Source organism: Lampetra fluviatilis, chromosome 22, assembly GCF_964198595.1.
Source record: "Lampetra fluviatilis chromosome 22, kcLamFluv1.1, whole genome shotgun sequence".
Classification (NCBI taxonomy): Eukaryota; Metazoa; Chordata; class Hyperoartia; order Petromyzontiformes; family Petromyzontidae; genus Lampetra; species Lampetra fluviatilis.
In genome coordinates this window covers 9,346,148-9,361,949 of record NC_136296.1, presented here as the reverse complement: position 1 = coordinate 9,361,949, position 15,802 = coordinate 9,346,148, and the positions used below count along the sequence as shown (strand labels likewise).

General features: G+C 46.9%; 1 protein-coding gene across 1 annotated transcript in view; it reads right to left on the bottom strand.

Annotated features, from left to right (window-relative positions):
• Positions 1 to 5,137: 5,137 nt before the first annotated feature.
• The window catches only part of LOC144938501 (retinol dehydrogenase 10-like), a 44,590-nt gene continuing 33,925 nt past the window's right edge, over positions 5,138 to 15,802 (bottom strand). Inside the window, exons 4-5 of the mRNA XM_078866373.1 lie at positions 8,539 to 8,673; positions 5,138 to 7,631 (exon numbers count right to left, since the gene is read on the bottom strand). Coding sequence (XP_078722499.1) covers positions 7,463 to 7,631; positions 8,539 to 8,673 — 304 coding nt within the window. The 3' untranslated portion in view covers positions 5,138 to 7,462. The remainder of the gene's footprint in view (positions 7,632 to 8,538; positions 8,674 to 15,802) is intronic.

Genomic DNA, 15,802 nt, shown 5'->3' with positions numbered 1-15,802 from the left:
TCCAATTAGGAATAGCATCTCACGAACGGTGAGCAGGTTTGTAGACTTGGCCTGGCAGCAAGATCTGTAGCCGCCCGAGACTCTTGCTGTACACGGATTCGTCGTGGGTTCGCCGTGTCACATGATTACGAGTACAAACAAACATGAACAGGACTCTGGTCTGTGTCTCCACATACCGGCTGATGGGCTGCTAGATGTATATATTTATTGACGTGTCGACAGACTGTGGAGTTCTGCTTTATATTTTGCTTTGTTCCCTTGCAGTTGAGGTGGCAACTGTTTCAAATGTAAATCATTAGCAGTCCGAACGTTTGCCATTGAGGCAGCGTGCATGCAGTTTGCATTACAATTCCCACAGTAGCCAGTGAATTTACATGGATTATTGGATTAGATTGTCTCAGCTTGGTGGGGAATACAAAATGCGTGGAGAAATGTTGCTGCTCTCCATGACATGTTGTTGAGGATCTGTTAGGAAAGTTTGGAACTGTAAAAAAAAAGTGTAGTCATGCCCTTCGCCTGCACATGGAATTGTGTATAAATTTCACTTAAAATCACGTAAGAATTCCATGCATTTATAGGCCACGAATTTACAAGCTATTGCATTAGCCCAACTGCATTAAATGTATAAAGTGAAATGTTCCGTAAGATATGTATATGGAATTTTTTTTTCTTAAGAGGCAGGCTAGAGAGGCCCTTTCAGGGCCCGAAGCCTGCCTCTCTCCTCAGTACGGGGGGGGGGGGGTCTATCAACAATTCTGGGGTCCACAGCAGACACAACATTGTGGCCAGATAGGCGATTTGTATTGTTTTTACTCTTGGAAGGTGTTCGTGCGTGTGTGCGTATTAACCCTACGACCTGTTCATCGTCCACTTTGAAAACCTTGGAATAAGAGGGAAACGGCTCAATGAAGCGTCAACAAACGCCCAGAAGCATTCGCGTGGAAGATGCGGGCCCTATTCTAACCCCCCTTGCCTCGGCAGGAGTTCAAAGGTCATTGTCCTAAACCGTGAATCTACATTTCAGTGGTCAAAAATGTAAATAAATTAAAACTCTCTCTTACAAGACGCGTGTGTCCGTTGTCTCCGGGTGAAACGTGCAAAATGTATTTCTCAGCGATTGAGAAAGGCCACGATGTTTATTTGATTGCTGTAGTCGAGGCATAGTAGCTGTTGGGGTGGACGCGGTTTGGCCATACTGCAAACAAATTATGGTACGATAGATCCAGGAGATATCATTATACGTTTTAATTAATATCGTGATGATTGTTCCTTGATTTTTATTTTAACGTTTTATTTCCTGCCAAAAAATGTGAATGAAATATCAAGCACAATTACTTGCTTAAATTTGTAAGCAGTGTAAATATACTCTTTGGTTCTTTCGGTAAAGTCACGTAAATAGAAAATTAATAGATCACGAGAGAGAAAGCTACTGAAACAAGGTCTTATATAGGCCTGAGATGGGTGCAGTGTATATATATATCTATTAGCCATTACACGAGTGCTTCGTAAAATGTTTTCCGGAGTAATTATTAAAGGGTGTGTCTGTTACTCAATAGCTACTAATAGTTAACTATTTAAAAAACTAAAGTTCACGAGGAAATATAAAAATGATTATTTTCAGGCCCCATCATGTAAAGTGATGTGTAAATGTGCTAAGAAGAAAGTCCATTGCCCGAAACATCACCTGATATATATTTTTATTTAAGGCCACAGTGTTGTTGATTAAAGAGTTGAGGTTATAGCTAAATCATGGATGTTGAACTTCTTTTGCACCGCACGTAGCGGTGCAAAATAAGTTCAATCGGAGTTGAGAATATGCTCATTATGTTGTGGGCATTTATATCGTAAACATTTTTTCAAAATAAATTGTATCGCGGCAGCACTAGTAGCTCGACACCATGACTGTTCAATTGATTATTTATAACACTGGTCAACACACTTTTTCTGGCATAAGGTATTCCAACGGTCTTAAGGTAATTTTGGGGTGCTGATTCCAAATCTGGCATCAGTTTTTGTCTATCACATCATGTTTTTGAGATATCAAATATTGCATTTTCAATAAAAACTGCAGAAGAAAAATATTAAATAAATGTGGATATCTACATAAAATGATATTATAAACACACTATCCTAAAAATACAGCACCATATTTTAACACTAAAGCAGTCACTGACTCGCAACAACTTGCAATCATAAGTGACAGAGTTAATTTCGGGTGAATTCAATGAAAATGGGGTATGCCGATAGCATAAAAATGAGATGTGATAGAGCAAATCTGAGATCACATTTGGAATCAGCACCCTGCAAAAGTCCAGGCCAGAAAAAAACTTTTTTTTTTGTTGACCAGTATATTTATTTGAGCAAATATTGTTGGGTAAATTGTGCAAATATATGTGTTATATTCCACAAGATGTCGATCATATGCAGAAGCCATTACGCGCTGAGCAGACCTAGAGGGGCCCCACACCGAGAGGCCGAGGGAAAACGCAAGTGAGCGGAAGGGTGGCCAACTTGGTTTTGGGAGAAGACACGGACGGATGTGGCGACGACGCTGGTAGCGGAAGGTCCCCGCAGGAACGATAGCGTCACAGGATGGCCACGTTCACGTGATGAGACGCAGAACAGAAGTGCAGCGGTCACCTTCAAGGGGGGTTCCCTTGAGAAAGGGGGGCTTCTTGCTGGCGAGAGGAGAGGGTTCGAACTCACTGGCTGTGGCCAGTCATGAACCCTCCTCCGCTGGCAACTGAACAACACGTCAGGTGACTGCCAAGTAGTAACACAAGTATGGTGACAGGTTCAGTTCCATTTTTTATTATTATTAATATTATTATTGTCGTCGTCGTCGTCGTCATCATAATTGTAATAATAATTACTATTAATATTTTAATCGTGACGTGACATTTAAACACAGGAACATATTTTAGCAAAAACTATTCCGAGAGTAATTTGTAAGCATAAAAGGCACAGAGCTTCCCGCAGTTTCTGTCTATATGAGAGCTCGTGTTTAAAATGCACACTTGTACAACAGACAAAAGAGCGGATACATTTTCGCTCACTACTATCTTACAATGTAAAAAATATTAATTTGTTTAAGGGATAGAAAATGCCGGCAGTGGCTTCAACGATACACTTCTGAAACCGCACGTCAATCGAGAGAGTAAGTTATGTACAGAGCAGTGAGCAGGGAGCGGTGTGGTTCACGCACTGCGTCATGGACCCGGGTATCATGAGTTTGATTCCAAGGATCATGGCTCACAGCAGCCAGTCCTTGTCCTTCCCTTCCACCAGTCCACACTGACACATCCCTGTAACGAACACGCTGCGCAAGTTACGCGTGGATACTGCGTCTCGTGACATGATGCCGTGAGCACAATCGCAATAACATTGGACGGAAAGAAAAAAAAGGTGAAGAAGAAAAAATATAACACAGCACGAGACCAAGTGTGATATTCCATGCAGTGGACGTGTCTCTGTGTAGCAGGATCTGGGGGAGAATGCAGCGACTGCAGTGTACGGATAAGAGAGGTCACTCGAAGCGACATCAGAAGAAGTTTTGTGATCACCATTGGAACCTCATTTGCCAGTAGCAAAATCTAATTCGTTTTTTACCCTTTTATCTGGCAACAAAACTGACACCTTTTTGCATAGAGAGAAAAAAGCAATTATCATATTTTGCTACTGGCAAATGAGGTTGCATTGTCATTGAGTTGTGCGCCTTTTGGCGTCATCTGGTCCAACACCATGTGAGACTAGGCTCTAAAGAAAGCTGTCTCGGGTGTGGACCAATCAATTTCAGGGACAGTGCATACATTATCAGAGTTATGTTTTTGTTTGCATTCCGACTGCAGGTATTGTGGTCTATGCAAACATGACTCCTTGTAAAAAAAGGTGTCAGTTTCGTTGCCAGATAAAAGGGTAAGAAAACAATTATCATAGTTTTGTGATGTCTCTAACTCTGCCCAACACATGTAGCCCGTGAGCCAAGGGGGGTGGATCGGTACCACTTGGGATGGCAAATGCTAAAGATATTCACCTTGGGCATTAGCCATCATACGCAGAGTCCACCGCGAACTCGTGTTCACCATGGCCAGGAAGCTGAATGGACCTGCTGTTTTATGATTCGTATCATATATTACCAAAACGATATTCTGTAGAAAAAAAATTACTACGGTACCATTTTTTGATGACACATTTTCTATTTTTTTTGTTTGTTTGTAAAAGCCACCACGGTGACCGTGTTGTCATACATCATTCAGGTTCAACTTTGAAGCGTTTATCACCTTTGCGTGGTGCTGATAAGCTTTGCTTGTTCCAAGAGCCCAAGGGCTACAGGGGGTAATGCACCGCATTGCGGGTATGGAATGGGCACTGTCGTACGGCACGATGCAGCGTGCACAATTTGGATAAAACTGTTGCGGGAAAAGGCCCCCCCCACCTCCCCTCGCCCCCCCCCTCCCTCACATAAAAAAACAAGAAATCCAGGGACACGGAGAGAGACGCGAACGTATGAATAGAGAAGGGAAGGAACCGATGTGATCCGGGAGTAAAATACTCACAGAGATTCACAGAGGAGAGCGTGAAACGGAGGTGACATGTTTTGTTTACAGGTAAAATGGGGCTAGAATATGAAGCTGATAGCAGCTCTCCAAGAGGAGTACCGCTGCAGCAACAGCTTCTTAGCTGCTTGCCACGATCAACAGCGGCCGAGTCAATATCCGAGGACATCAAACTGCAGCGGACTTGGGACGAATTCCCAAAAAAAATTCTTCATCCAAAAAAAAAAGAAATCAGAAAACCGGGCCTAGATGCGAAAATGTGGATCGTCCGAAAACCTGACGTCACAAAGAGTGCCGTCGATTTTATGACGTCACCTCCGCAGCTTTCTCGCCAACATGGACGTCACGGGTGATGTCACGTGTTAGCACCAAGACGCGTCAAATGAGTTACATCGTGTAAATGATCCAAAGATCTGGAAAAAGTCCAAAGTGGCCTTCAACAATTCAACATCCGAATTTGTTTTTTAATCCGAAACTAATCTCTACTGGAGAACGATAGCAACTGCAACCCAGCAGGCTGGGGTTAAGTGTGATCCCTATAGTAGGAGTGTCAGAAAGGATTAGGCAGCACCTAATTACTGTCATTCATTTTAAGGTTGCGTTTTGTCAGACATCAAATGAGCCCTTCATCCCTCTGGGGGGGGGGGGGTCAATAAACTGTGTACCACTTTGTGGCAAGCCCCCGGTTGTTATCATACACAATGACGCACCCCTGCCACAGGTAAAGGTGCAGCCCTGCAATTTTCCCTCCTGGTGGAAGGGCCTCCACTCGACCGAACTGTGGAGAACTCCTCTGAGATTGTGCTTGGCCAACTCTTCAATGCCTGGGGGCAGATGTCTTGAAAGCGGTGTAAGTCACCCACCATTTATCCCAGATCACACAACCTGCTGTGGTGTTTCTCTATTTGTACCACCCGGTGGTCAGAGGTGCGAAGGAATTTACGAAACCCCGCGCCGTTGTTTTCAAACCGCCGCGTCGGGAGATCGAATCTGACCGGCCGCGGCCTCCGGATCGCCAAATTCCAGCGCGCTGACCGTTACATTGCGGCAGCCGTGGAGAAAGCGAAACTTCCACCACTGTGTAGAGGGGAGCGAACCCCCTACCGTCGAGACGTGGCGAGCCACTCGCCACCCGCCACATTGGTGGCGCGCGGTCCGCGCCCCGTACTCGTCCTCACGTCGCGTCAACGGTCTTCAGCACCTCTAGTGTCACGAAGTCCCCTGCACGGTCGTACGACTCGACCGTTTACATGTCTCCGTTCGTTCGTTTGTTACACGACTGCGCGGTCAATGCTCACGTACAGGTGCGGCAAGTAAAGGTAGAGCCGCGTGCTTGCTTGTGCAAAAAGAAAACGTAACACGTGCATGAATGTGTCTCAACATGCATCTCAGCATCGGGGCCCATGGACTTGTTGGATCGAGGACCCTTGGCCTTGTGCGATTCTCACGAGCAGCTCAGAAGACACTCTCTGGGTTCACGTGGAAGGTTGGGCCAACGTTCCTTTTTTACTGGCCCAAACACATGCCAACGTTGGGCCCAACGTAACACGTTTTACTGGGCTGTCTGCCAGGGAAACACAAAGCAGGGGTATCTTGACATAGCAGCAGAAGCAGCATCAGCGGATATTCTATTCAAGTAGGTCACAGAGTCTGTTGCTATCGATTCAGCTACAAACAAATCGCTCCCCCCACCCCCGTCCCGACCCCCTTTCGGGGGGTAGTGATTTGATTCAAGAATCGATCGTTTTTTTGTAACGTTGCGATGAATGTAGCACCTCTAGTGGCAGCATGGGTCAAGTGAACCGATCCTTTAACATATATCACGAAGCGGGACGGCGCGTAGTATTTATGGGCAATGTTAACCAGGGTGGCCACTGAGCTCGATCCAATAAACTTCCTCGACAAGTGAGAAGCGAGCTACTGCTTGGCCGTGCCACCATCCACATGGATGCAACCCTGCAAGAGGTGGTGCCCACCTATGTAACGGATGCGACAATCGCCACTTGGTAATAGTATTTTTCTTTTTTTTTTACAGCTTGCTGGGTGGGTTGAACTGCTGACACCACTATGTATGCTTCCTCGCACCGTATGTAGCCAAACGTGTTAATCGGAGGTGCACGGAAGGACAAGAAACTAAAAATCCTAACCCATGCCTCAATGCCAGCGCAGAAGAGAGTCCGATCCCTTTTTCGACCAGGACCAGTTCGCTTATTGTACAGGTAGCCTACAATGGCGGTAACAATGCTGGTGTCTGGGACGATAAGATGCTAGTGATAAGGATGTGGCAATGCCAGTTTGACGATTATGTAAATAATGATGATGATGTTGATGGCAATCTGGTAACACCCATGCACTGAAGTAATTGCAGTAATGAGTGAATAATGACGTGATGATTGATGTTCATGACAAAGATTATTCATTTTTAAGAAAATCACAGTCGAGATGCCAATGACTGCTGGTGGAAAAGGGTCATATTTTAATCTGAAATATCTAAAAACCCAGCCTAGAAATTAACTTTCACATGATCCGAATATTTAGTTTGTTTCAGATTGATCTGAAAACTGCCAGTGGTGCAACAAACATTACGTCACTTCCGCATTTTTGTGGCAACCGGCAATGCGACCATCGATAGGACTAAGACACTTTACATTATCATATCGTTGTCATGGTCTAAAGATGTCCAAAAAAATTCTGATACGGTTAAATCCCAAACCTCGTCCCTACTTTTAACACTGATGGTTTTCAACTTTGACGCAATGAAAGGTGGTATGGGACACGCGCTTTTAATGGCTTTCAAAGACCAAAAAACTCGTACACATGTACAGGCACTCACTGACCCACGCGCACACACACACGCACACAAGCATCGCACACACACACACGTAACCGCACATTCACGCGCACGCTCAGATCTCCTTCTGCCCATTGCACGCCGGCTCGGGAGAGTTCATGTCCCACGGCGTGTCCTTCTGGTTGTTGTTGAGGGCTCGCCTCCGCTCGGCGAAGAACGGGTACATGCACTTGTCTGCCCCCACGAAGCGGTAGAATGTGACGATCGCCTCCCACGGCAGAATGCTGCACGGGAGAAACCATCGCGCGGAAACGGGGGGGTGGGTGGGTGGGTAAGGGAGCAGACGGAAGAATTTCCACGTCAAAAAAACGTGAGGTTGCCAGGTGGCTCTGGGGGTGAGGGCACTCAGCAGGCACTGCTGAGGTCCTGGGTTTCAGCTGCCTGTGGTTCAACCGGGTTGCCAAGTGGAGTACATTGACAGTCTCAAGGGGGCCTCCAATGACTGTGCACAACAACAATAATACCCCCATCTAAATATTGTTTCAAATTACATCTCTGGAAAGGAATTTTTAGCCATTGGAAAACCACCCGTGTTGTGCTTGCCCCGTGCTGGCACAGTTCAGATGTGCAAGTGGAAAAAGGGGTACAAACAGTGACGGACTGGGACTAAAAATCGGCCTAGGCATTTGTAGACACACCGACCCAAATTCTGGCTATAGGCAATTGAAAAAAAAATGTTGTGCCAAATTGTCTACTCGTATCTATATTTGCGATGTGACATATTAGCGTCATTTTGCTGTTGCATTTTCAATGGCCCATTTGTGCCGGGTCCATAAAACAAATGGACTGGTGGGGAAGAATCTTTGGAGCTGCCGAATATGGAGACTTAGTGCCAACTGGTAGCTTAAATAAGCAATGAAGCCTACACATAAGAGGTAATAAAATATTTTACCAAAATTTTTTTTTTGTTTTACTCTGATCATGTTTGCAATTTCTCCACACGGAACGGCCCACCGACACTCGGAATGGACCTGCCCACCGGGCACATGCCCGGACTGGCCAATGGCCAATCCGAGCCCGGGTACGAACGTGCATTTATTTCTAGCCTCCCAACCACTATGACGCCCCGAAACAATGACCGTGTTTGGGTGCCCTGTGCTGATCGATGGGCCTGCATAATCGTCCGCTCACCTCTTCATGAAGACGGTGAGGTACATAAGGCGTGGGATGCAGATCATCGCCTGGTTGGTGAGGATGGCCCTCATCGCCTGGCTCACGCAAAACTCGGGCTTCAAGGGCGGCAGAATGTACGTCTCAATCTCCTTCCTGGTCACGCACACGCGTAGGCAAGGCAACAGAGATAGTTAGTGACTTCTTCTTGGTTCTTTCGGTAAAGTCACGTAGAAGGGAAGTAATAAAATAATAAAAAATAAAACATAATAATAATTGTATTATGTTTTATTTTTATTATTTTATTACTTCCCTTCTACGTGACTTTACCGAAAGAACAAAGAAGATGAATCCCTGCAGTCACGAAAGCTTTAAATCAAAAGTTAGTGACTTAACAAAATATATGTTGTTTCAAAGGAGGACACGATGAAAGGTAAAGTAATATTAGTTTTTTTAATATATAAATTATTGGGCTACGCTGCATTGGCAGTGATGCACCAGCACAGATAATACAACACTTTCATCAATAACACCGTGGCCTTAAAAGGAAACATAGGTAACATTTCAGGCAATGACCCTACTATTTGGCTCACGAATCTATGCGCTATGAAGAAGGTCCATTAGTCATAATGTCGCCTATTATATACTTTCCTTTAGAGCCCATCAATTACACACACAAGGTGACACAGATCGTTGGGGCAAATGCTGTGAGCGAGCACCTATGAAGGCCAACACAACACACGATGGGGCGGTGTGGCTAGCACCACGGACACCATTGTCTCCCCCGTGCTGAGGTTCACACACTGCACCAGGTACAATTTAAGGCTGAGTCGACCTGGGCGATGCCCAGGACCGGTTTAGATATCCGACTGGACATCTGTGAAAAACTACTGAGAAAAAGAGTTTCATAGCTCATCGGATCCCTCCAATATGAATAAATATTATGATTCTGATCCGTCACCAATGTTGGCCTTTAGCGGGAATCGAGCTCAATTCGCCGAGTTCGTATCGCAGTGCACCTAACCGCTGCACCACCGCTCCCCGAGCACGAGCGCACACGCACCACTCTCTCCGTCCGTATGCAAAGCTGATTAAAGTCACGCTGAACTTGGCCAACATTGGATAAGATGAGACATCCCCCTGTGTGTGAGTTGTGTGTGTTGCTCCTGTTTCCTGGGCCAGGGCGGCCGTGGGAGCGAGAGCTGCTCCCCTTGGGTCTAGCCATGGGTGGGCGGGTGGGTGGGTGAGGAGTGGGGGATGGGAGCGAGGGATCCGGAGAATGCAGCGAGTCAGAGTTAGATGGACAGAGCTGTTGCTCTGCTCTGTGTTCAACCATCTGCCCTTCCACCACCAACCCCTCCCCATTCTTCTCTGTCTCCATGTGGATAGCAACTCACGCTGCTACCCAGCCACCACCGCCGCACGCACGTACACACACACGCACGCTCAGACATACCAACATGTAATCTTGCACGTGCTCAGACACACATGGACATACGTGCACACTCGCACAGCTTTGAACACGCATGCAGTCGGGCACACGCAGGCAGGCACATCACACACACCCGTGCCAACACGCACATGTTCAGACAAAGACAAAGATCCCCCGTGTAGCCTTAACAGACTCTTGGGGCAGGTGCTGTTGGCGAGCACCTATGAAGGCCGGCACGGCACACGAGGGTGTGGGTGGCCAACACCACGCCCGGTCTCCTTTGTCTCCCCAGTGGCGATGTTTAAACACCACACCAGGTGCTCATTTGAGGCTGAGTCGATCTAGGGGAGGCCTAGGACCGGTTCAGATAATCGTCACTGGTCTTGGCCATAAGCGGGACATAGAACTCGGGTCGCCGGGTTCGTAGCGCAGCGCAATAACCGCTATACATCGTTCTCAGAGGCACACACGCACGCGTTCACTCACTCATGCTCAGAGTGAGCAGCTCGCAATCGGAAGGTTGCGAGTTCAAATCCTGGTTGGGGGTTGAGTCAGCCCATCATCCCTTCGGTGCTGACAAAGTGAGTACCACTCTGCAGGGAAGTCAACAGTAGTTGTATTATTGACAGACTTTCTTCATCTTCTTGGTTCTTTCGGTAAAGTCACGTAGAAGGGAAGTAATAAAATAATAAAACATAATAAAATAATTCTCACGACGTTTCGGCCACAACGCCGTTTCGGCCACAACGCAAGCAGCCGTCCTCAGGTGAAGACCAGGTCTCCCCGACAGATCTGGTCTTCACCTGAGGACGGCTGCTTGCGTTGTGGCCGAAACGTCGTGAGAATTGTATTTTATTATGTTTTATTTTTATTATTTTATTTTATTCCCTTGTACGTGACTTTACCGAAAAAACCAAGAAGATGAATCCCTGCAGTCACGAAAGCTTTAAATCGAGACTCTCTTCTACCACAGATATGTGGAATTTCCACCATTGGCTCTGCAAATCGATTATTGATGATTGAAGTAAATCAACGCGAGTGCTCTGCTAAAGGTGACAATTGAGCTAACGGCATGAACAAAGCTCTACAGGGGACGGTTCAAAACGGGAAACAATGCCAACAACGTGGCAAAGATTAGACGAAATGGTTTAATTCTGGTCTGGACATTAATCAAATTGCTGGACTGAGCATTGGACAGGGGTGGAATGGTTACACTCAGTGCTTTGATTTCATTCGTAGCTGTCTGGGGGCTGAGCTCCAGAATATATCTCCCATCCCCCTGCCCCCTCCTGGTTATACTCCGTCTGCATAACCGTTTGGCACTATGAATGATCAATCGATTGAAGTTTCAAACTCGAGAGAGGTGGCCGATGGGGCGTTCTACTCATGAACAGCATAGACATCTCTGCACGTCCTTTGGACTTTGAAAAATGCAATACCATCCATTTAGGCCGCTGAATGAGGTTTATGTCAAAATAGCGGATGCGTGACGGATTCCATCCCAAATCACAGTTTTAATATGGATACCGCTGTATATATTAAAAAACCTAAATCCGTGTAAAAAATAAAAGGTAAGATTGGTACTAAATAAAACTAGCACCACTTTGTGGCACGTTGCCCTGTGGTTGTCCCCACATAACGACTCACCTCTGTCAAAGGTAGAGGTGCAGCCCTGCAATGTCCTGCTGACTGTGTGAGAACCCACATTTTGCCCCACCACAGCGGTAACCTCCCCGCAGTCGATTAACTGTGGCATGCCCCTTTTGCAGTGTCGAGGTAACAAAGGTGGCGGTGGGGAGGGGGGTGATATAGGAAACTTTAAGATGGTTTTAATTGCCGCGCCGAGAGATCAAATCAAAGCCGCTAACCTCTGGATTGCAAGTCCAGTTCGCTCACCATTTTACTATGGCGGCATTTAAGCATGTGCATGTATATCTTTACATTCTTTCAATTCAGAACCTCCCAAGCAAACGTGGGAGATACTTTTCACCAAGACTGGACTGTGCTAACCCACGACACCACGGCATTGTCCCGAGGACGATACCGATTCCTTCTGTGCAAATAAAGATTCTGATGAAAATCAGGTTTCCCCCTTTTTTTTCTGGCAACAAAACAGTTGCGTTAAGATGTTAAAACACCAAACTGAAACCTTTTACAAGGAATCATGTCTGCACTAACCACAATACTTGTGGTCAGAATGCAAACAAAAAACATACTCTGATAATATATGCAAAGACTTTGAAACTGATTGGTCCACACCAGAGACAGCTTTCTTTTGAGCCTCGTCTCAAATGGTGTTAGACCAGAGGACGCCAAAAGGCGTACAGCACAAAGACAACGCACTATCAGAGTAATGAGAGCTCTGGGTGAGCAGCTACATCATGGGACCTTCTTTGCCAGTTTCAAAATATGAGAATATGTTTTCCCCTTTTTATTGGCAAGCGAGCTATGGATTTCTCCTAACTTCTTGCCGGAAAAACCCGGCGACACGGAGCGAGAGAGAGAGAGACGCGGACGCCCGTCCCGTGCGAGTGAGCGGCACGTCAAGGGGTGCCCCTATTTCATCGGCGTAATTGGACTTTCCTTCGATGTCAGCCCGATGCTTTTCGGGTCAGAGAGCGCGCAATTCCGCCAGCCACGATCGCCCCGCACGCTTGTCTGGCCACGCGCCAGCAAATTCCTCGCGAAAATATTTGCGACTGTGCGCACACCCCACACCACCCACCCCACTCTCTGATCTTTAAATTACGGTGTGTCCGTTCGGGGGGGGGAAGGAGGCTAGGGGGGCCAGGATTATTATTATAATATTTTTTGTGCGCGTGTAATAAGTGCGGGCAATAAATTCAAAGGGAGTCGAGTCGCGGTGCCACGTTTGACGAGCGTGGCCGATTATAAAGGAGGGCTTTATTTCGGAATTAGCGGGGCTCTTTCGGGTTTTTTTTTATTAAAGGTCGCGCGGTTATGCGCTTACGAGGTGAAAGAGGAAACGTTTCGAGCATACTCTGCAGTGGGGCCGAGGTGGTAAACTTGCAAAACCATTATGGCCTGAGAATTTGCTCGTTTGATTGCTTGCTTGTGGGAGCACTTTTTTCTTCCCATGACTGGTTTTCTGTTTTTTTTCAACTCTTCACATGGTTTGTGGAAGTAATGACTTTGCTCTGAAACGAAAATGCATTCCTCTGGCAGCACCGCTTTAGAGGTTTATGGACCCACCGATGCTCAATAAAACAGGGAGGTCCTGGCCAAACCCGATAACCCATGAATGCATTTTAAAACTACTTGTCGGAAGCTGCCACCGCCACCGCTGCGTCGGCAGCGGTGACAACAACGAAACGCACTGCTTTTCGATTTAAAGCTTTCGTGACTGCAGGGATTCATCTTCTTGGTTCTTTCGGTAAAGTCACGTAGAAGGGCTGCTTGCGTTGTGGCCGAAACGTCGTGAGAATTATTGTATTGTTTTATTTTTATTATTTTATTATTTCCCTTCTACTTGACTTTACCGAAAGAACCAAGAAGATGAAATGCACTGCGTTCGTCAGTAGCGCTGTGTGTGGGCTTAAACATCTAGGCGACGTTTCATGCAATGGACCTACCGACGTCTTCTGCACAGCCCAGAGAGAGGCCAGGGATGTGGGGGTCTCTCTCTAGAGTGGTGTTTCGATTTAAAGCTTTCGTGACTGCAGGGATTCATCTTCTTGGTTCTTTCGGTAAAGTCACGTAGAAGGGAAATAATAACAAAATAAAAATAAAACATAATAAAATAATTCTCACGACGTTTCGGCCACAACGCAAGCAGCCGTCCTCAGGTGAAGAACAGGTCTGTCATTCAAACGCTGTCTTTCCGAGGAGGACGGCTGCTTGCGTTGGGGCCGAAGCGTCGTGAGAATTATTTTATTATGTTTTATTATTTTATTATTTCCCTTCTACGTGACTTTACCGAAAGAACCAAGAAGATAGAGTGGTGTCCTTCACTGCAAGGCCCGCGGGCCGCTGGCAACCCCTGGTGGCCTTTAGTGCTGCCCTCGAAAATACACAAATCGTGAAGACACCCCGTGTGGCGGCACTCACGCTGCTGATGTCGCATCAGCGAAAGTGGCTCCTGCCTCTGAAAATTATCAAAGAACACTGCTCTAGAGTCATCTCTCTACCTTTCTGATGTTGAGTTGATTTTTTTGTCTTTTATTTAAAAAGATAATCACGCTAACCTCATTGGAGCACTATACCAGCCACTTTTAAGTTTCGTTTTATTGAATCGTTAGCCAAAGTATGGCGGTGTAATAAACGTGATCATTAACTTGCTCCATCCACCTGGTCCACCCACTGACAGCAAGCGCCAACCCGCCTTTGGGACGATGAACTCGTGTGGGTTATCAGAGTTGAATCAAGACACCTGTAAAGTAATAATAACATCTTTGCAAATTCACGCATGTTTTTTGAGAAATTTCATGTAACTTCCTGTTTTTTTTTTAACTCTGCTGGATAATTACTTTATTGACTCCCAACAAGTAAAAACAATTTCTGAATACGAAATTAAATAACTGTTCAGCCATGTTGTCAATCCATTGCTGGATGAAGGCCATTCGCCATATCATGTCGATCATGGGGGTTATTTGACCATACTTCGCCACGTCGCTCATGAACAATGTTAGCCGTGGCCAGGAACTGGACTCTGGTTACCAGGTTCATCTCGTGGCGTGTTAACCACTGCGCCACCCGTTTCACACTGCCCTATTATATGATGTGAACATTTACCCGCTTCCTTCTGTAGGGCCAGCTTGACGAAGGACCATTTAAGCAACATGGCTTCGGCAAGGGCGACTTGGGAATTGGATATTTGTGCCAGATCCATGTAAACACACACACAGGTGTGTACGCACGCAACAAAGACGACGATCCCCAGTATAGCCTGAACAGACTATTGGGGCAAGTGCTGTTAGAGAGCACCTATGAAGGCCGGCACGGCACACGAGGGGGTGGGTGCCCAACACCACGCCCGGCCGCCTTTGTCTCCCCAGTGGCGATGTTTACGCCCCACACCAGGTACTCATTTGAGGCTGAGTCGACCTAGGGGATACTAAGGAAGTCACGTGACGTGTGTATTACATCACACGTCACGTGACAGATATTCGCCACTGCTGTTGGCCGTGAGCTGGAATCGAACTCGGCTCGCCGGGTTCGTAGCGCAGTGCGCTTACCGCTACACTACCGCTCCCCACGCACACGCACGACCCCCTGCCCCCCACAACACACGCACATGCACGCACAAACACCCACACACACGCAGGGGCACACACGCGCGGGGAAAGCAATACTGGATGAAGCCCACGTCACGCTCGCCCCTGGAAAATAAACAGCTGTCAACGAGGTCAGGTCAAAAAGCGGCGGCCCTCTTCCGTTTTGACGCTCGCCACGTCCTGAACGCATAAATACCCTGCAGCCCATCACCACCAGGCACGGGCACCAGCCGTGATGAGGCGGACGAACGCGCGCGGGCACACGAGCCTCTGTGAAAATACACAAACGCTGCAGCCGGGCCACTGGGCAATCTGTGCGTTTCCTCCCCCACCACCCCACCACCGTCTTCTTCACCGGTTTCGGAGTTTGAGCCGCCAAACACACTCAGGCCAAATTTTAAACATTTGCGGAGCTATTTCCGTTTTTTTAAATATTTAAACTGCTGCAATGATTTTTGCCGCTTATTTTTTTTTTAGGTCAATGGTGCTTGTCGGCGACACGGCACGAGGCTGGAGCGTCCATCAATCGTAAATCAGGCACGGCAGGTCAGGTGCGAGAGCAGTCGTTTTCAGTGTGATGGCCAGGTTCAACCTTGCCAGGTTGACCACGTGACTGCCA